At 36.8% G+C, this 22,273-nt stretch overlaps 1 protein-coding gene across 1 annotated transcript in view; it reads left to right on the forward strand.

Annotated features, from left to right (window-relative positions):
• Positions 1 to 22,273, forward strand: part of LOC111691728 (ras guanine nucleotide exchange factor M-like) — a gene marked incomplete at its 3' end in the record, with an annotated part of 55,072 nt that overhangs the window by 535 nt on the left and 32,264 nt on the right. Inside the window, exons 2-3 of the mRNA XM_023454987.1 lie at positions 13,210 to 13,346; positions 13,400 to 13,564. Of these exons, the coding sequence (XP_023310755.1) occupies positions 13,534 to 13,564 (31 nt within the window). The remainder of the gene's footprint in view (positions 1 to 13,209; positions 13,347 to 13,399; positions 13,565 to 22,273) is intronic.

Raw genomic sequence — 22,273 nt, forward strand, 5'->3', positions numbered from 1 at the left:
AAGCCCTGTATTTAATTTTCGGTTAGTTAACGTTTATTACGATTAGGTGATTTTTTTTGTATTAAATAAGCTGTTTTACCAGCTAAATTATAGTTTTTAGAATGTTAATATGTTTTGAGGATTTTTTTAGCTTGTTTTCCTGTTGAAATAAGCCAATATTTTTAATTATAGAAGTTTTCTTTACTATGAAAAATAATTATAGTTTAATATTAATGCTTTAAATATGATTGTATTATAAATAAGCTATTTTAACAGCTAATTATAGTTTTTAGAATACGTGGGCTGTGTATTAAAACTGAAAAGTAATCTGAAATGATAAAATTTAAAGCAACTTACCCTTCGTATGCCTTGTTTTTGGTTTCCATGTCTCTGTCATTCTGTAGCCAAAACGCATGCCCTTGCAACGCTGCTCTCTCTCTGTCTTTCCGCTGTCTATAAAAATAGTAATATAAAAATTAATTCTTTAGATTTTTAACCGCCATCTTGTCGTTGTTAAATAATTTGTAACTTTTTATAAAGACCCTGCTGGTTTTAAATAGAATTTTTCTTCGTTAAATAATATCTAAACCTTTAAGTGAGTTTGCTGTATTTAATAAGCGGTTTTACCAGCTAAATTATAGTTTTTAGAATGCTAATATAATTAATTATAGAATTTTTTACTATGAAAAATAATTTCATCTAATTGCTGTTTAAGATTATAACTACGACAAAGCTACGTTTTTATGTTGAAAATATGAATATACACTTACCTTTCTTTATCCAAAAGGACACACACAAAAAGCACCACTCACTATAATAATAGTCCAAGAAACTTTTAATAAAAAACAAGCAGAGCAGACTCGTTGATTTTATGACAATAATAATTCTAATTAGAAAATTGATTATTAATTAGAATCACGGCTATATTCGCGAAGAAAGTCAGCATATAGGCTACTTGCTTATTTTGCTGAGACAGCTGTCTGAAAAACTTGCTAACTTGTTTTTTTTACCACACCTAAACGAAATAATTTCTAAAAGGTTATCCATTTCGAACTTGGGATAGTAATGCTCTGCCGATTGATATTTGTCAAATGTCACTATCATCCAGACTCGTATTTGTTTAATTAAAGGTTTTGCCATTTCACAATATGGAACGTTTTACGACCGAACAACTTAAAATTATTAAATTATGCTACGAAAATGGTGGATCTTCGGTGGCTGCATTACGCGGAGATTATGATTGACATAATCGTCCATCCCAGCAAACAACCACCAATACAGTGAAGAGAAATTCCAATAGACTGGATCGGTAACAGACATCGTAAGACCTGTGCATCATCGTTTTGCCCGTTCAATCGAAAACATAGTCGCTGTGAATGAAAGTGTTGAGGATGACCCGAATCTTTCGACTTCAAGTCGAGCTCAGCATTTGGGCCTGTCATACGGTATATTGGAGCGCCATGATCATCGACTTTTTTTAGCTTGAAATTGAAGATTTTGATCTGGACGATATATGGTTTTAACAAAATGGGGCCACATGCCACACAACGTGACCAATTATGGCTCTATTGCGCGAGAAATTCCCAAGACGTGTAATTTCGAGATTCGGCGATGTGGCTTGGTCATCAAAATCCTACCATTTAACGCCTTTGGATTTCTTTTTGTGAGGCTATGCTAAAGATCGTGGTTATGCGAACAATCCCACAACTTTGGAGTAATTGAAGGACGAGATACGTCAAGTTATGGCCAAATTATTGCCCGAATACTGTGAAAAAGTCTTCGAAAATTACCTCAAAAAGATTGAGTCCTGCAAACGGTTCCGTGGAGGATATTTGAATGATATTGTTTTTCACGCATAATGGCATAGTCCAAACTTTATTATGAAATAAAAGTACCATCGAAATTTAAATATTCAGTGTGTTTTTTTAAACTTTACTTGCCCAAGGAGAAAATGGATAACCCGTTATTTCAATACAATTTAAAAAATAAAAGAATTTGTCATTGGGCTTTAATATGAACTTAAATATATATATATGAACATTTAAGACGAAGAAGGATTGACCCTTTCTGTTCTATTTTAACACACATTCCTAGAGTGAAACTTTTAATTCCAGTAAATATTTTTAGCCGTAGTCTGTATAATTAAATATGCCCGCATATTTAATTACTAGTCCCGCACTCCACTTACAGCGCCATCTACTGACACGCGCTCGGCCACGTTTTGAACTAGCACGCTGATACGCGTTAAGTACTATTACAAATTGAGATGAAAATCGCGGCTACTGCCTACGTCACCGCTCGATCACTTTGGGGCCCGCGGTGGCGGACGAAGCCTTACGTATAAATTTTATATACTGTTTTCTTGTCCATTCATCTCTGTATCTTCACTATTCAAAATTTTGTTAGCTCGGTGTCTATAAAAAAAATTAATCTTTTGAAGATATCCGTGTAACTCCAGCTGAATAAAGCTTTCCACAAAAACAACATTCTCACAGTATTCTGAGCTTACAAAACTTAATAATTTCATGCATTACGTCAAAGGTTTAAGAAGGTTTGCTGTAATTTCTACTGCAGTTCCAAGGTCTTCTGTTTTAATCTCTTTTACGTAAGTCATCAAAATTGCTGCTTCGTTGGTTTTACTCTAAAAAGCTAAACTGACTTTGGTACACACTTGTTTAAAATATTACACAAGTTAATCAAGTATTATACATAAAACTCCTCGTTTTAAACTGCGCTAGCGTTCTCAACCACGAAGTAATGATAATTTTTTCCCGACAACTTCTTTTCAAATATTACTGCAAATCGGTTTAGACCAGGTCAATGACCAACTTAAGATCTCCATCCTTTAAACTAAAGACCCTGTGTACATACTTTCGATATCAAACAATGTTCTGAAGTTATTTCTTTTTTAAGAAATGTGATAAATGATTCTGTCAGTGAATTAAAACTATCAGCTATAAGATATCTAATTAAAATTTATGCCGACAGAAATTTAAATGAAATAAAATGTCACATTATACTTTTTGACTTATAATATATTACGATGTATGCCGATACTGTGATTTGATAGGAAATAACGTAGCACGTGACAAGATTGTACCGCACATGCATTGAATTATAAATTTAATGTTGAAGCTCTCACCAATTCAAATGAAGCATAAGTCGAACATATGCCCCAAATAGAATGATATAATGATTGCTGTTTATAGTTCACTAACTTCTCCTACTCTCTTATTAGTATCAAAATACAATTTTTGCTACATATAGATTTTAAATGAATTAAGCTATCAGTTACAAGTTGTTCTGCACATACATAATACATTTTGATGATCTTTAATATTGAATTTTCTGTAAATTCCACAAAGTCGAACACCAGAATGCATACGTTGAAATTTAGAGTTTTATTATTGTTCGTGTTTAATTTTGAATTTCACCGTCAATCCTTTCTATGCAACCCTTGAGTCATAATATTTAATTTTAAATATAGCACCAGTCCAGTCAATCGTTTCTGCACATACGTTTTAATTTTACCTTTAATTTTGAATTTATCAGCAATAATGCCCAGCCATTTGTTTCTGCACATGAGATTAAATATTACATTTAACTTTAAATTAACCACCAACGCACACTCTGCTGATTTTTACTAAGCTAGGATTTAAATCGTGTTATTTAATTTTTAATTTCCCACCGTTCCCGCTGAGTCAATCACTCCTCTTCGTACTTTGCAAATTGTGCCTGTCCGTTAATGTTACTTTCTCCGCGAGAAACCGCGCCGTCAGATTTGAATTTCCTAGCAATTTGAATGTCGCGCTCCGCTCGTCAATTAAATATATCATGATCTACCGCCAATTTGAATGCTGCGCTCTGATTAATCGACAAAGTGATGGGGCGTGGTCTAAAAGTGCAAGGGTGGGGGTGGTCTATACCGTCGCCCTACCTACTTATAGTGTTCTTCCGTCCTGCTGAAAATAATCATTAATTAGACCTATTGCTGTGTTGCCCGTATTATCTAAAGTTTTGGAGAGAGTAATAGATAATCAAATTCGAAATCATAACAATAACGAAATACTTCCAGTGTTCCAGTCGGGATTTAGGAAAAATCACAGTTGCTTAACTGCTCTTCTCCACATAACTGATGAGATTATAAGTCAGGTTGATAAAGGCAAGTTAACAGCGCATACACTTTTGGATTTTAGCAAAGCGTTTAATACGCTTCATCATGATAGATTACTCAGTTTTACATTTTGTAGGTTTCAGTACAAATGCGGTTTCATTATTAGAGAATTATTTAACTAATCGGTTGCAGCGAGTCGTTTATAATAATCGACAATCAAATTAAGTAAGAATGTTGGCAGGTGTACCTCAAGGGTCTATTTTGGGACCGCTTCTTTATACTATTTACACGCTAAATTTTGGAACATTTATTACTTACTGTAAATTCCATTTTTACGCAGATTATACGCAATTATATTACTCTTTTTTTCCTTCAGAGGTAAATAATGCTTGTGATTAACGCTGATTTGTCTGTATTAACTGAAATAGCTGCTGATCAATGTTGAAAGCTTAATAGTTTAAAATCGTCGGTTTTATTAATAGGTCAACAAAATGAGCTTAATGAAGTAACAAATTTAATAAAAACATACACATCAGTGATGAGTAACTTAAAGTTACGAGGGAGGCAAGGAATTTGGGTTTAATTATGGATTCTAATCTAAGATATAGGCTATAAGTAAATCATATGTTGAAAAAGTCGTATTGTAATTTAAAATTGTTATACAGGGTGATTCATAACTTATCCAAAAAAAAAAATTTGGAATTACAAGGGATCCTTACAAATACAAATTTGTAAAGAAAAAATCAAAAAGGGCAGTTCGAAAATGGTCCACTGTAAAACCGGACCTCGCACAATGCGACCGGCATGGCGGTGTGATAAAAACGGACAAAAACTTTCGCAAGGAAAGAAATATGTAAATAGAACTTTATCGCACCTATTTTATATCGGCAAATTCAACTGCTTTTGCCTTTATTAATTAATAGAATTAAGTTGTATTTTTAAATAATAAAATTATTTGACATACCCGATGTTACAACAACAATTGTTCAAAATTTTATCCACCAACGTGTAAACACATTTGGGTCTGTCTTACTCAGTTTCTACGAACTAACACAAATGTTGTCTTGGTGAAATGGTGAAATAAATTAAAATAGTCCATTGAAATGTTACATTTTTTGGCTTAGCGTGCAAAAGTTAGAGCACGCAATTTTATTTTTTAGATGTCAAGAGGGGGTTAGTGTAAAGTTAAATCCATGTTTGTGGGGTCGCATCCCTTGTGCATCGGCCGCCATCTTGTAAAAAGGGCTGCGAATGGTTTTTATACTACTACTTACTATATCGGGCAAACTATTCGTCGCACAGAAAATTTGTAAATACATTTTTTGTTGCAAATTAAATTCTCTACAAATTAGCTTTTAGTCGTAGAACAAAAAATAACAAAGTTATTAACGAAAATAGATAAAAATTTGGGAACAAATTTTCTTTTCGTCGTTATAAATTTTTTTCTGGTCATTTTACAAAAAAATTACATCAGAGCATTTTGATAAAGGGGTTTTCAAGGAATAATTTCCATTACAAACTTTTTTCAAATTTGATTTATTTATTAGGGTTTTACAGCGATGCGAAACACACTATTCTCCAGTACTAGTAAGTATACCTTACAATGTTGTTAATTAGTTATTGACTCTTTTCCCCACCCCCTACGAGGTAGAGTCTGGTGGCGCGTTTTTTTACGTTGTATCCCTAGTAGGCAGAATCCATGAACATTTTCTAGCTGACATAATAATTAGTGTAATTAAAAATATCGCAATATATTTCCCAATCTACTGTGTCCTCAGTCTCTTTGATGGGCCAGGCTGCGACTCAGGATCTGGTTGAGCTTCCGATATTGAATTGTTGAGGAAGTATGGAGAATGAAGTGGCGTCATTGTTGGCAGTCAATCTTCAAAATCATTATCCTCGATCAGTTTTGATATCTCCATTATGTTGTTGCATGTCTCCCCAGAACAATTCAGGAACACTGTAGAACATTTGAGGTCTGCCTTCCGACATCCACACATTGCTCCACAGATTCCTTTGCATCGGCAGAATATCAACTTTAGAAGCTTAGGGGGTGCTGGAGATTTTGAACTTTGAACAGGCATCAATATTTATCCATACTTTTTCCAGACCCAGTCTTGAGGGTCGTTGTAATTCTCGAGCCACGACTGGACCTGATGATAGACTCGGAGGCTGTGCAAGCGGGCTGTGTCTTGTGTTGGAGGAAGTGAAGACAAATTAAATGTATTCTTTGTTACTGACTTGGCGAATCGTTAATATCTAAGATTGCCAAGAGAATCATCATCTTTATTGCCACCTTATAAAGAGATGAAAAAATGTTCGCCAACGGCAGTGAGCAAAATAGGGTCGACTCTCTCATTGAGGAATAACGCTGTTCCACTAGCTAACTCAGGACGTGTCTCCAGGGTTATGAGAAATTTCATTTTACCGATGTTGTAAGGTGCTGAAGTCGTGTCACATACTGAGAAGGCATGAAGAAACAGCACAATGATGGACAATATAATTGTTCGGCTGTACGTCCTCTTGATGGTTAAAAAAAATACATTTGAATGTGTTCTCTCAAATGCCGTGAGCAAGACAAGAATGTCGATATCTTCGGCGACAATAGTGACTGAATCGAACGATTGGGATGCAGCAAGAACGGAGCGAACAAAGAGGGTATCTGCATCTGATTCTGCTTGGTCGACACTGAAACCCACGTCTTGCCCACAAAATTCAAAATAGTGTCCACAAAACTCTAAATACTTTTCACAATTAAATACGTCACGCACGCACGTGGTAGCACAACTGGAAGAAAACTTTGAAGGACACCTCCTATGCCTAATCATTCATATTAATATATAATAATAGTGTAATAAATAAATCAAATTTGAAAAAAGTTTGCAAGGGAAATTATTCCTTGAAAACCGCTCTATCAAAATGCTCTGATGTAATTTTTTTGTAAAATGACCAGAAGAAAAGTTATAACGACCAAAAGAAAATTCGTTACCAAATTTTTATCTATTTTCGCTAATAACTTTGATATTTTTGGTTCTACGACTAAAAGTTACGGTACCAAATTTGTAGAGAATTTAATTTGCAACAAAAAATGTGTTTACAAATTTTCTGTGCGACGAATAGTTTGTTCGGTATAGTAAGTAGTAGTATAAAAACCATTCGCAGCTCTTTTTACAAGATGGCGGCCGATGCACAAGGGTTGCGACCCCACAAACATGTATTTAACTTTACACTAACCCCTTCTTAACATCCAAAAAATAAAATTGCGTGCTCTGACTTTTGCAACGCCAAATGCAACTTTTCAATGGACTGAAACGATATCCATCAACTCCGAGTTGCTATACACGCAAACCATTTTTGATACTAACTACTAAAAAAACTATTGTAAACACCACAGATAACAGGTAAATACTATTGCAACGACGATTGCAAAATCCGATTTCAGTATTCTGTGGCTGAGGCTGAGGCCACGTGGCTCTCCACGCGCATTGCGAATGACGCTAGAGACTACAGTTGTCCAGCTATGTAGTCGTTCAATGTACTATAACTTCAATAATTTTCTTCTCGGAAATTATAAGAATTTTACAAAAAATTTTTTTTACGATATTGACTCCATTTCTCATGCCCCATCTATTCCCAAATTTTTTTGGTTAAGTTCTGAATCACCCTGTATAGTAACAATATAGTAGTAAAGATACCAAAATAATGCTACGTGAAACATTGGTACTATCTCAATTTAATTATTGTGATATCTTATATAATCAGTGTACAGACAGTTCCTATTGTAACAGAATACAAAAAGTGCAAAATGCCTGTGTTCGGTATATATGTTGTATAAGAAAGTTTATCCATATATCTAATTCCTTCAAAAAATTAGAATGATTGTCGATGACAGTTAGAAGAAATTATCATGCTCTTTGCTTCTATCATAAATTAATTATTACTAAGACACCCCCATATCTTTATAAATTAACATTTAGAACTGACGTACTCAATATTTAATTTAATTTAATTTAATTTAATTCACCCAACGGGAGAAACCCAATTACAGGATGAATATTACAGCTACAATAAATACACATTAACACAAGAAACATAAACATTTAAAATAAGTATAAATAAAAATTACCAAAAAGTACAAACCTTAATCAGAAACAATGGTCAGTCAATCAATAAAAAAATAGCAAAACGGTAAAGTCACATGGGAATTAATATATCTAAACTCATTACCAACAACAGAAACAACAACATAAGTAGGTAATATAAAAAACTAACAAGAAATTAAAAATCCGATAACTCAATTGTGAGAATAGAAAATTGTTTTAATATGTGCTAAAGAAGTATTGAAAATGTCCAGGCTATTCTCCATATTATGATAATTAAAAAGCATTTGATGTAAAGGAGACCACCGCAACATGTTAGTGCGCGAAGAAGGAAGATTAAACAAACTATTTGATCTGGCATTTATTCTAGGAACACGGTAATTTATTTGTGTTGTAAGCTCAATGCAATCAATATCGTGGTTGACAATTTTGTACAAGAACATTATCGAGTACATAACCCTCCTCTTAATTAAGCTATGCATTTCAAACCTATCCAATAACAACTCCTGAGGATATCCCAGAGCTGGATAGACTCCATCTAAGATAAAACTGGCCGATTTAAGAAACCTCCTCTGCACTTTTTCTAATGATGTTATGTAACTATTATAATAGGGAGACCAAACCACAGAGGCATACTCCAACTTGGGTCTAACAAAGCACGTATATAAGGTACGTAATGTAGACATATTCTTAAAGTCCTTACCATTTCGGAGAATAAAACCCAAATTTTTGTAAGCACCTGTGACAGATTCAGCAATATGTGCAGAGAAGGATAATTTTTGGTCAAAGATGACCCCTAAGTCCTTAATATGCTCAGGTCTAACCAGTACCTGATCACGTAGGCTGTAATTAAATAGAGTAGAATTAGTTTTACGGGAGAAAGAGATTACATTGCACTTCGAAGCGTTTAAGGGGAGTCGATTATTATCACACCAAATGGTAAGCAAATTCAAGCTGTGCTGAAGCCTATTACAATCAGATACACAGTTGACATTAGTATAAATTTTCAAATCGTCAGCATACATTAAAAAATTTACGTTAAAGTTTCGCGCTATATCATTGATAAAAATAATAAAAAATAGTGGTAGTGACCCTTGAGGAACGTCTGATGTTTGACTAAATATGTTTGATTTGTAACCACGATATTGCACAAACTGAACACGATGTGATAAATAAGATTTAAACATAAGTAAAAGAGAATTATTGATACCAAAATTGTGTAATTTACGAAGCAATATACCATGATCTAATTTGTCGAAGGCTTTAGTGAAATCTGTATATATATAACGTCCACCTGACCTCTCATATCCAAAGTCTCGGCAATAAATTGAGTAGCACACACAAGATTGGACACTGTTGATCTACCAGGCATGAAGCCATGCTGCTCAGGAACAATTAGGTTTTTAGCATAAAAAGAAATGTGTTCGCGAATAATAATTTCAAATAATTTAGAAAAGTTGCATAAAATAGCAATAGGTCTGTAGTTTTCAACATCCTCCTTGTTACCCTTTTTATAAACCGGACACACACGAGACTGTTTCCATAAATCAGGGATGGTGTTAGATCTAAGGATTTGATTAAAGATCGTGCATAACGGTTTGGAAAATAAGCAAGCACAATCCTTGATAATAAAGGCCGGCAAGTTGTCTGGACCCATTGTCATATTTGCTTTCAGTTTCTTTATAGAATTTAAAATTTTATCTTCAGTAATTTCAGGAATATGTGGGATGTCATTATCGTTTACATAGTATTGTGAATTTAAATCAAAATTGGTGGAATCAATAAAGGAGTTAGAAAAGTAACTAGCAAAGGCGTTGACTATGTCTTGGGGATTATCGCAATTAGACCCATTATATGACATTGAGCATGATATACCAGTAAAACCCTTTTTTGAGTTTACAAAGTTCCAGAATTTTTTAGAATCGCTCATAATTGTATTTTCGGACTCTAGTATATAATTTGTATAAGCAATCTTGATGGCAGATTTTACCTGGGAACAAATATTTTTAAAGTTAATATAATCATTAAGTTGTTTAGATTTTTTATATGAACTCCAAGCATGGTTTTTATTCTTCAAGAGAGTTAACAAGTTAATATCAATATTCGTATCAAAGGTTTATTAACCATGCCTAGACACAGGTCTACATTATTTGAGCGATAATTTTCTTTTAATATTGCAAAATTATACAAGTTAAGTCCTGAGTTAAAACCAATGTCACGATATTGTTTCAGAATGTCTTTAAAGAAATGTTTTTTCAATTATTATTTCTAAGTCTTGTATCGTTTTGTTTTGTATTACCGTGTATAATTTTTATATATTTTATTATACATGTGTATGTATATGTGTACATATAACTTTTATTATAATAGAATATTCACATGCTCTAGGATGCGCGGAAGATCAGGAAACCACTTGTGGTGTACTGAGCGTACTCCCTTTTTGTCTAAATTATGATTTTTTTGATACCCTCACTTTGTAACTATTTATATTATGGGCAAATAAATTCTATTATTATTATTATTATTATCATTATTATTATTATTATGTGAAATTCTAGAACTTTTCTTACTCCTGTTAGTGTTCAAAAACATACACTAATAACTAATAATACATATTGTACCTGTGTTATTTAAAATCTTAGAAATTTCTCCAAAACACTCTCCCTGATCTACTTGACGAAGTGCCACTATAACTTAAGATATGGTTTCTTAGAGCTGTAGGCGACGCAAAGCAGACAGTCAGTTGTGCGCGTCAGACTTACGTTGGAATCTAAAACACAAGAACAAGCGTAGCTGGTTTGTTAGAGTCTGCTTAGGTGAACTCACGGTAGGCAGAAAATTATGTGCGTTGTCGGTTTAGTCGAAATCAAATTTGATTTGATTTCAACGCAGCCGTTCAGTTGAGCTGACAGCGTACAGTACTAAAAAAGCATTTATTTTTAACGAATTTTAAAATGACAACCAAGTTTTTACCAGAGGAAGACGATAAATTAATCGATCTCGTACGAAAACTGCCCCCATTGTATACCGTCCCTTCCAAACGTCTGTTCATTCGATCTTCACTTTTATTTTGACGACGACAAGTAATCAAATTTAAAAGATCTTTTTCATGTTCTTTTTCAATAAGTATTGTCAGCAAAAAATGTTCAGCCATTGTCATTTTGCCAAAATAATAATAAATATTTTCGTCTGCACTTATCAGCATACAATCATAAGCACTAAATCTAACAAAACACCCTCCTTCAAAACCGATAAAGTTGAACGCTACAGATTCTGCTAACCGCGTATGTCGTCTGCGACGCACAGTTCTAACAAACCAAAGCTTTAGACTGGAACATTGGTTTATGCATGATGGAGCACCCCCTCATTTTAGTAATATTGTTAGACTTTTTAAACCACCAGTATCCAAAAAAGTGGATTGGATGAGGAAATAATTGCCCACAAGTTTGGCCTCCACGATCACCAGACCGCAACAAATGTGACTTTTTTCTTTGGGGGACGTTAAAAGAATTTGTGTATCCCTGAACAGTTGCCTCTCGAGCAGAATTGTGAAATCGCATTACGGATACATGTATATTCATTAGAAGCAGTTATCAGCAGCTATTGGATAGAGTAGACTTTAATTTTGTGCCTGAGAAAACGGTGATCATTGTAAACAATTTCTATAACTTATCAGTGCAAATTGTATGTTATTTCTGTTCTATTCTTCTATTTTTTAAGTTGTTTGTTTTTTTATTAAACTATTCTATTCTATAAATTCTAAACTATAACTATTCTAACTTTTTTCCTGATTGTCAAGTTTGAAGTCAAAACCAACTTTTGAATTTTCGCTAATTTTAAATAACAGCTACGATACGTATTTTTAGTTATTCGTGTTTTTGTTGAAAATGACAAAAAGTTTTTTTGAAAACTAACAAGAGAGAATAGTTTTAGAATTAAATTCCCCATAAAATAAAGTAATATTTTTTTAACTCCGTAGTAAGTCCGCCAGCGGGTTAAAAAATTCTGTCACATTTTGCTAATGCATCATCCCCTATCAATCCTATAAATTCTACTTAGATCAATGCTCTTGTTACACTCACACCGTGTACAAAAATTGGTTTTTCTAAGTTCAAGTATAACTGAGATATTGATTTTTTTCGAAATTTGAAACCCCACTGTCAAGGCCTATAACTTCTCAGAGTTGCAGTTTAGTATAAAGGTTGCGTTAAATCACCATATTTTGGGATTCCCTACATGCCCCTGCTCTGTATCGGTTCTTATGCGAAACACACTGTATAAAAATTTTATCCTCTAAAGTGTCGATCAGCACCTTCTTAATCTTCTTGTATCCCTACAATTAAAAAAATATTCATAATAGTCAAATCAAACTTACCCAAGGATATCAGTATTCTTATCATTCAGTTCCTGCCATTCTTTGTTTTCTTTAATCATCGTTTTGTTATAATTTTTGCCAGTTTATGATATTATTAATATAAAATTCCAACTTTTTTTTATAGAATTTCACTTTATCTGTTTTCCAAAGTCAACTACTAATATTAGAATTTGTAGTTTTGTACCTATCGTGCAATAATAAAACAAACTAGATTTTTCTTGCATACGGTACACCCTAACCACTCAAGACAAGAGTACCTCTTTAATCCAATATGCTCTGAAGTTTTCGATTTTAATAATAAAAATATCAAAAAGTTGAAAATAAAAAATATGTAATTAAAAATATCAGCTGACCCTCCCAAATGTGAAGCTTATGGTTACAATTAATAGATCACATTTCTGGCAAAGTTAAAAATTAAAAAAGAACTATGTCACAGGGCCATCTTCAAAGAGCTCTACCTCTATTAGAAGGTATTTTTGAATAAGACAATCTATGTCAAATTGATATGAGACCACCTCTAGAATTTGTCTTCATTCATCGGTTTAATTTCCGGACACCCCATATATTTAAATTTTATTTAACATTATCATAGTATTGATTGCAATGGTATGTTATTTCTTACAATATACTTTTAATTACAGAAACACAATAAAGAAACCCGTTATATATTTTTGGACTTGTGATTATTGGTATCGACCGAAATCGGCGAAAGATTCATATGAAGAACAGCAGAGACATTTAAAAAAACTATTTGTATATAGTGAAAATAGAACCAAAAGTAAGTATTTCTTATTAGATTCATAAAAATGCAATCTAATAATTTATTTTTAGAGCAAAAGTGCAAAAGGAAATTTTTGCGAAAATTTTATAATAGCTCAAAGGAAATAAAGGACACAGACGATGATTCCAATGATGAACCATATTACAAAAAAAGTCGAAAAAGGAAATCAGGGTTTATTTACAATATGTTCAATCGGGTGGAAGAGACAGAAGTAGGTAAGTTTAAATAAATTCCACCTCAAAAGATTTCATAAAACATTGACGACCCGTTAGACTAAATTCTAAACGGAAAATTGTTTAAAAATTTGTTTAACAATTTCTGGCGTCTTTGGGCACAGATTTTGGTAACGCTTCTTCGACTAACGGAATTTTATCGCCAGCGGTGGTCGGCAGCTAGTGGCAATGAATAACGTCACAGGGACGAACTTCTGATTGTATTTTTTTCCTGTTCGGCTAGTCTCGGGCGCCAGTTTCCCTATATTTTACGTGGGGGAAACTCCAGGCGTAAACCTTACCCTCGGTTTATAGCAGAGGTCCCCAAACTTTTTTGTCTCGTAGACCACGTGTCAATTTTTTCTATTTTGGGTAGACCCCCGCCTTACTAATATTGAATTGTTACAAATTAATCAATTTCAAATGTGTTTTTGACAGCTGACACAGTGCAAGTTTTTACAAGTTACAAATATTGCGAGCAGAAAGCCTAGTTGCACAATTTCAACAATAATTTTATAAGAGGAACGAAATAGTTTAATTAAACTCAAACAATAAGCATTAATTAAAATACAAAGCGATTAAGTTATTTGTTTGGCCCGTCTTCGACGGAAAATGTCCAATTAGCGATCACGAATGATGGAGCATGGAGTCATAAAGTTCCCCAAATCCAGCTCCAAATCTTCATCATGTTTCATAAACATTTGTTTATGAAAAATGTTTACTTCACATGTAATTTATATGTCCATTATAAGAAAGTATTGCGTAAGTACATAGGTATTATCTATATTATGTGAATTATTCCATTTATGGAATGCCAAAATTTAATTATCCATATCCATTCCCGTGGACCTCATTTGAATTTCATGCATCCCCAATTTTCGTTTGCGTTGACATGGACTCCTAGCAGTTCAAAGTGGACCCCTAGGGATCAATATAATACTCGGGCAGCTACAGTAAATAAAGTTAAATTGCAGGGATCTGTTATTTATCTTTCTGTTACAAAACTGTAAAGAGTAGTTTTCTCAGTGTAGTTTAATTTTAACGCTAAATTGAACAAAATTATTCGTGTATCATAAACAAAACTGTACTAAACTTCTTGCCTGATCAGAATTTAATCAACCTTACTATGGTTTAAAATAAATACACAAGTTTCCTTAACTAGATTTATTTATTAGAATTTATTAGAATAATTCTTTATAAACAGAAATTATGTCAAATTATACTACCGAATATTTATGAACTGAAAATATTTAGAGATAAAATGAATAAATTATCAACAATTCAAATCATCAATAAAACGGTCTTAAACAAAATATACTATACTGCTAGAGATAAAGACAAGATATATTTACAAAATCTACAATTTAAAAACGGCGTTCGCAGTCGGAGCTAGAAACAAAGGCAGAATTAAAAAGTAAATCTATTTATTAATAACACTTTATTAATATGAAAAAAAAGGGGTTTCAACTAAATATATGGTTTCATACGGTGCTGGAAACAAAGACAAAATTAAAGATTAAATATAGATTCAGTATACTTATAAATTAACAATCTAAAGCTATGGTTTGTTGGAGCTGTAGGCGACGCAATGCAGACAGTCAGTTGTGCGCGTCGGACTTACGCTGAAATCTAGAACACAAGAAGATGCGTAGCCAGTTTGTTAGATTCTGCTCAGGTGGACCTACGGTAGGCAGAAAATTTTGTGCGTCGTCAGTTCAGTCGAAATCAAATTTGATTTGATTTCAACGCAGACATTCAGTTGAGCTCACAGCATACAGTGCTAAAACGCGTTTATTTTTAACGAGTTTTAAAATGGAAACCAAGTTTTCACCAGAGGAAGACGAGAAATTAATCAATCTCGGATGAGAACATCCCCCATTGTATACCGTTCCTTCCAAACGTCTGTTAGAAAACATTGATCTTCACTTTTATTTTGACAACGACTAATTAAATTCAAAAGAAGATCTTTTTCATGTTCTTCTTCCTCAATAAGTATTGTCACCAAAAAAATGTTCAGCCATTGTCATTATAAAAATAATTTTTGCCACAGTAATAATAAATATTTTCGTCTGCATTTACCAGCATACAATCAGAAGCACCAAAATCTAACAAAAACGAGATTCAAAAATGAGGATTCCGGTCTTCCACACCACCTAATGAGGTTCCGAATGAGGTGCATTAGCTTTTTTGTAGTGGTCTTCGCCAATAGCTTTGTACTCCACTGATGTTCCACAAACTATTCCATCTCAACTACTTCGATTTCAACGTGATTATTGGCATTTGGTCTGGCATCGCGGACGCGATCTAATAGTACCGTACGCGTAGGTACGGAAAAAGGCGGTCACCCGCTCATGCGACCTTGTATGCGCCGTAGCGCAAAATCCTGACGGTAGATTTTTTGTGCCCATTAGCTTTTTTGTTCAGGATGTTGACCTTTTCCACCAAAAATTAGACCTCCCGACTGAAACCACTTTTCCATATAAAAAGTGCGGGGTCCTTTCCTACTGGTGGGGTCACATGTCGCGTAGTTTTGGCTCGTTGGCACAGGATACATCGTCGCGCCCAGTCTCGACAGTCTTTGTTAATTGACGGCCACACGTAACATTCCGTTAAAAGTCTTTGCTTGCCCGAATGCCAGGGTGTGATAAACCGTGTAACGAATTGAAAATTTCGCGTCGTAACGGCTCGGGTACGTAAACCCTTGCTGATTTTGCACTGAAGTCATAAAACAAGTTACACTTGAAATCCGGCACATATATTTTCCGCAATTTCAAAGCACTAGTCTTTTCCTCGCAGTTTTTTAAATTCTAAGTCATCTTCCTGCGCCTTGGCTAATGTCTGGTAATCCACTGCTCGTGAAATCGTTTTCACTCGCGATAACGCGTCGGCCACTGTATTTTCGCTCCCCGCGATGTGACGAATGTCCGTTAAAAATTGGCCGATGAAATCAAGGTATCGGAACTGCCGGGGTGAACACTTATCTGATTTTTGTTGAAACGCGTAAATCAGTGGTTTGTGGTCTGTGAAAATCATGAACTCGCGTCCTTCTACCGCGTAACGAAATCGTTTCACTGCCGCGTATGTCGCGTAAAGTTCGCGATCGTACGCACTGTATTTACGTTGTGCGGCTGACTAGGATTTCGTATAAAAAGCTAAAGGTTGCCATTCTCCGTTAACCAGCTGCTGTAGGGTGCTGCCTATGGCGTAGTCGGAGGCGTCCACCGTCACCGCCAGCGGGGCTGCTGGAAAAGGATGTACCAACATTGTTGCTTTCGCTAATCCGCTTTTTATGTTGTTGAATGCTTCCTGCGCGCGTTCGGTCTACTTAACCGATATGTTTCCTTTTAGCTTGGGCCCCTGTAGCATCTCGTTGAGGGGTTGCTGTAGATCCGCGGCTTTCGGTATGAAACGACGGTAAAAGTTTACCATGCCCAAAAACCTTCGTAGTTGGCGTACTGACACGGGCTTGGGAAATTCTACGATTGCCTGAACTCGTTCTGGCGATGGCCTCGTACCACTGTGATTGACACTGTACTCCACGAATTTGACTTCGCTGACACCGAATACGCACTTCGAAACGTTAATTACTAACCCGTACTCGCTGAAACGTTCGAATATTGTTTTTAAATATTGCAGATGCTCTTCTTTGTCGCGCGATGCCACTAAAACGCCATCGACGTATGCGTAGAAAAAGTCCAGTCCGCGTAGGACGTGGTCGATAAATCGCTAAAACGTCTCTGCCGCATTACGTAAACCGAACGGCATACGCGGGAATTCGAACAATCCAAACGGTGTAGTAACAGCGATTTTCTCTGCGTCTTCTGGTGCTACGGGGATCTGGTGGTACGCTCTAGTCAAATCTATCTTGGAGAATATTGTTTTACCGTATAGAGACTGCGAAATCTTCGATGTGCGGTAGAGGATATCGGTCTGGAATTGTCCTGGCGTTCAAAGCCATATAATCACCGCAGGGTCTCCATGCGTCATCCTTCTTCGGTACCAGATGTAAAGCAGATGCCCGTGGACTTTTTGATGCGCGGATGATTCCTTGCTGTAACATCATTTCGAAATCTGTTTTCGCTGACTTCAGACGATCAGGGGCCAAACGTCGAGCGCGGCAGAAAACGGGTGGTCCGGGTGTTGTGGTGATATAGTGCACGACGTCGTGTGTAACCGTTTGGCCCGCTGTTCCGGCGGGTCGCGTAATATCGGGGTATTCGCTTAGTAAACAAGAAAACTCCGACTCTACTAATACCGTTTTTATGGACTGCACTTCGCTTAGTACGTTTTCTCCTTTCGACTCTAGCAAAGTCGTTTTGTCTATGAGACGTCGCTCGCGGACGTCGACCAGTAGAATGCTAAAAAATCCGCTCCGATTATGGGTCTGTCTACGTCCGCAATCACAAAACTCCACTTAAAACTACGTCGAAGTCGTAGATCGAGGTCTAATGTCACCATTCCATATGTGGGAATCGGCGTTCAATTCGCGGCGTATAACGTATAGTCGCTCCTTCGGTTGCGCGGATACACACAGAGGTCAGCACCANTGTCTACGTCCGCAATCACAAAACTCCACTTAAAACTACGTCGAAGTCGTAGATCGAGGTCTAATGTCACCATTCCATATGTGGGAATCGGCGTTCAATTCGCGGCGTATAACGTATAGTCGCTCCTTCGGTTGCGCGGATACACACAGAGGTCAGCACCAGTGTCTACCAAAAAAGAAACTTTTGATCTCGCGTCGGTGACGAAGATTCGGCGCGCTGTGTGGCCATCGTTGATAGCCGCTATCAACGACGGGCCTACTCGTTTCCCTGAGAGTATTTGCATGGCGCGCGGCATTTTGTAGCATTAGCTCCGAAACGGTGATGGTACCAGCACGTATCGTGATCGCCACTAGTACTACATCCCCTTGCATTGCTTTGATCGCGGGAACGACTTCGTGGTCGCGACCACTGGCGGTGTTGCTCCTTTTCTGCTCTTATCTCCTGAAGAGCGAGACGCAGTTGCTGCATTTCTTCACGTAGGGTAGCCAATTCGCTATTAGCGGGTGTTTGAATTGAGACGGGCACATCTTCCTTTACATTCACTTGAGATACTCCTCGATGGTCCGATTTCCTGTACTCGGTCCGCCACTTCAGCCATGTCGGCCAAGGATTGTTGCAGCGATGCTGCGAGCACTCGCTGTGTAGACGTCGGCAACCGGTTCATCCACAGGGTTTTTATAAATTCTTCGTTCATATTTTTACCTGCCAGTTTTCGTAAATGTCGTAGAAATTAGGAAGGTGTGCGGTCCCCTAACTCTTCACTTTCTAACAGTTTTCGTACTCGTTGGCTGCTAGAGTCCGACAAACGCTTGATGAGTTCGCTTTTCAACGTCTCGTACTGGTTTTGCGCAGGTGGGTTGCAAATAATATCTTCTACTTCTTCGACGCATCGGCTATCTAAATTTCCAACGACGTAATCGAATTTTGTCGAGTCCTGCCTTACGCCGGCGATACTAAACTGTGCCTCCAATTGACAAAACCAAAGTCCTACCTAATCACTCCAAAACGGCGGTACGCGGACACTCACACGGTGTAGCTCGGCACTGTCCGTTCCTTCCGCGAGGTTTCTGGCGGTGTTTTCGCTATCGTTACTGTTGGTGTTGGGCATTTCGTGTAAAAAACTTTTAAGTTCACTTGAACTACACTATCTTTTCTATATGGCAGATCACGTCGGGGTCACCAATTTATGGGTACTTCGAGTTCATCCAAAGAAAAACGCAACGTGTAACATAACTTTATTGAACGCTTCTTTACAGGACAGCACGACCGATCGGGAACAAGACTTAACCCATACTAATAATGTCGTTTCTTTGCCTGATCTAAGATAAATTTGCCCTCTCGGTCGTGTACCTACTTCTAACCCTGGTAAAACCCCACATCTGCATACTGTCTAATAAACAAGTTAGGTACCTAAAGCTCTATGATTTATGATGCACTTATTCCTAATCTTATTTACTCTAAATACAGCTTAATATAATGTGATATTAATTATAAAAACAAATTTATTTGCTAACTAAATATAAAAATGTAATTGTAACATGCCGCCACAAGATCTAAAAAAATATGCGATTTTACACGGCTCTGAAAATAAAAACAAAGGTTTAATAAATTTATACCGATCCCATTTGGTTCTGAAAATAATGGAAAAATTATGGATTAGATTAAATATACTTTTGCAATTAATCAGCGTTAATATGGTACCCAGCAAGCAATGGAACATTAACAAGCGGTATTTACTAGCAACTAGGAAGAAAACAAATACAGCAAACAACGGGTGATGGCAGGAAGGTATTCAGGATGAAGATCGCCGCTTTCAGTGCTGTGAAGAAATGAGTGATCGTGTTCGAAGAAATCCAAATTTTTTGTACTCAATCTGTTTTTCCGATTAATGTACATTACAACTGGGTGGTCGAGTCAACTGCCGTATTTGCCGCTACTGGAGTGATGAAAATTCATACATTTTTCATAAAACTCATCCGAGGAAATTGAATGTTTGTGCCGGCATACCGGGAGACCATCTCATATGGCCTTTCTTCCTACCGGAAAATCTGAATGGAAACATGTATCTGAATCTACTGGAAACGAATATCTACCCGATGATTGTGGAAGTATTGGAAAATGACAACGCTTTGCCAAAAGAGGATGTGTGGTTTCAGCAGGATGGTACTCCACCACATTATGCCATAGCTGTGCGTGATTTTCTTAATCAGAACTTTCTAAATCACTGGATAGGACGCAGAGGAATTGAGTGGTCTCCCAGATCGCCAGATCTAACCCCTTAGTTTTTTTTCTATGGGGACGCTTAAAGTCGAAAATTTATGCAACACGAACGAACTCACTTGAGGGGCTTCGTCGGCGAATTGTTGAAGAATGTCGTCAGATAACGCCCGAAATGCTTCGTTCGGAAGTGATGCAAATATTTTATTATTATATGGAAGCGGAGGGAAACCAGTTTGAACATTTAATAAAATAACATTCTTTCATTCATAGATAATTTTATCTTATTCTTTAAGTGCTGATTTTAGTATAGGATCCCACCATAAAACGACCTTCACCGAGCTGGTTAATGGATGAAAAGTATTTTATATCCAATTAAATATGTCAATAAATATATTGCAAATGGGTTGTCTAAAAAATTTCAATCCAGAATATGATTAATAAACAATTTAAAAAAATTTGTTTTTAAACATTTCACTGGTTTGGTTAGTAGACAAATTCCATACCAATCGAAAGTATAAAGCCCATAGAATATGCAAACGTTAGGTTGACTATTTTTTTCCCGTCACAACTCTTGGGTAGGCAGGTATAAACAGGTAAATCGATACTAGTAACTTGCACCGGTCTGGTTAATGAATTAAAGTTAAATTAAAATAAAGATTATTTCATTACGAACACGGTGGTATAGGGTTGTCTGCGAAAAATCAATCCTGAATTCCAGTTGTCGAGTTTTAAAAAGTGTGAAATATTGCTGCGAGTGAATACGTGCGAGAGAGAGGTCCCAGCGAACCATCCCATGCGATAGAAGAGGGCACAGCATTGCAGCTGTGTGTAGTTCGTTCATTGAAAGAAAGAGAGCTGCTATTTGTCCGTGAAAATGAAAATGATAGCGATAGACTCGTAATCATTTTGGAGTAGCTTAATATTAAAATAGAAAACATATAAAATAGAAGAATGCTTTTTTAATATATTTTTTTAATGAATTATTATGCCTAGTAATGGACGGCCTTCTTGAAAGCCTAACCTCGGAGGGATACAGTGATGCCCAGGCTTACGCCGACGATGGCGTGGTTCTAGTCGCGGGCCGGTTTTTGGACGTGGTATGCGACAGAATGCAGGGAGCCTGTAGGATCATAGAGAGGTGGTGCGAGGAGATGGGGCTCTCAGTCAACTCAAAGAAGGCTGAGATGATCCTATTTACAAGGAGAAGGAAGATAGGTGATTTCAGGGCTCCAACCATGTATGGGAGGCCCCTGACTTTGGTCAGGGAAGTCAAATACTTGGGGGTAATCTTGGACAGCAAACTGTCGTGGGGGCCACAGGTTGAGAGGATTACCCGGAAATCAGTGGCAACCCTCTGGCAGTTAAGGAAGGTAGTTGGCAAAAACTGGGGACTCAATCCAAAGGTGCTTCACTGGGTGTACACGGCGGTGGTCAGGCCGAGGCTACAGTATGGGGCCTTGGTCTGGTGGCCGTGTGTGGACCGGGTGACGGTAGCCAGGAAGTTGGTGAGAATCCAGAGACTTGCCTGCTTAGGTATTACAGGGGCAATGAGGACGACCCCAACTGCCGCGTTAGAGGTCCTTCTGGGGCTGCCGACCCTTCCTACATGGATTATGAGGGAGGCGATGGCGGCATACCTTAGGATAAGGGACGCCGGTGGTTGGAGAGCTAAAGGACGCACTGAGGGTCATGCTTCCGTGGCCCTCAGGGCGGAGAGGGACATCCCAATATCCGCCATGAGGGTTACGGAAGCAGAGGACCGGCTTAGGTTAGGAAGGAAGTATGTCACCACTTTCCCCTCGAGAGAGCAGTGGAAGCAGGATGGTGATATGTTCTCCCCGGGATCCCTAGTGTGCTATACTGATGGATCTCGGGTAGAAGACGAGTTTTCAGGAGCAGGAATTTATCTGGAAGGCAGCGGCATCCAGGAAAGCTTTTCACTGGG

Source organism: Anoplophora glabripennis, unplaced genomic scaffold (genome assembly GCF_000390285.2).
Source record: "Anoplophora glabripennis isolate ALB-LARVAE unplaced genomic scaffold, Agla_2.0 scaffold348, whole genome shotgun sequence".
In the NCBI taxonomy this organism is placed as follows: domain Eukaryota; kingdom Metazoa; phylum Arthropoda; class Insecta; order Coleoptera; family Cerambycidae; genus Anoplophora; species Anoplophora glabripennis.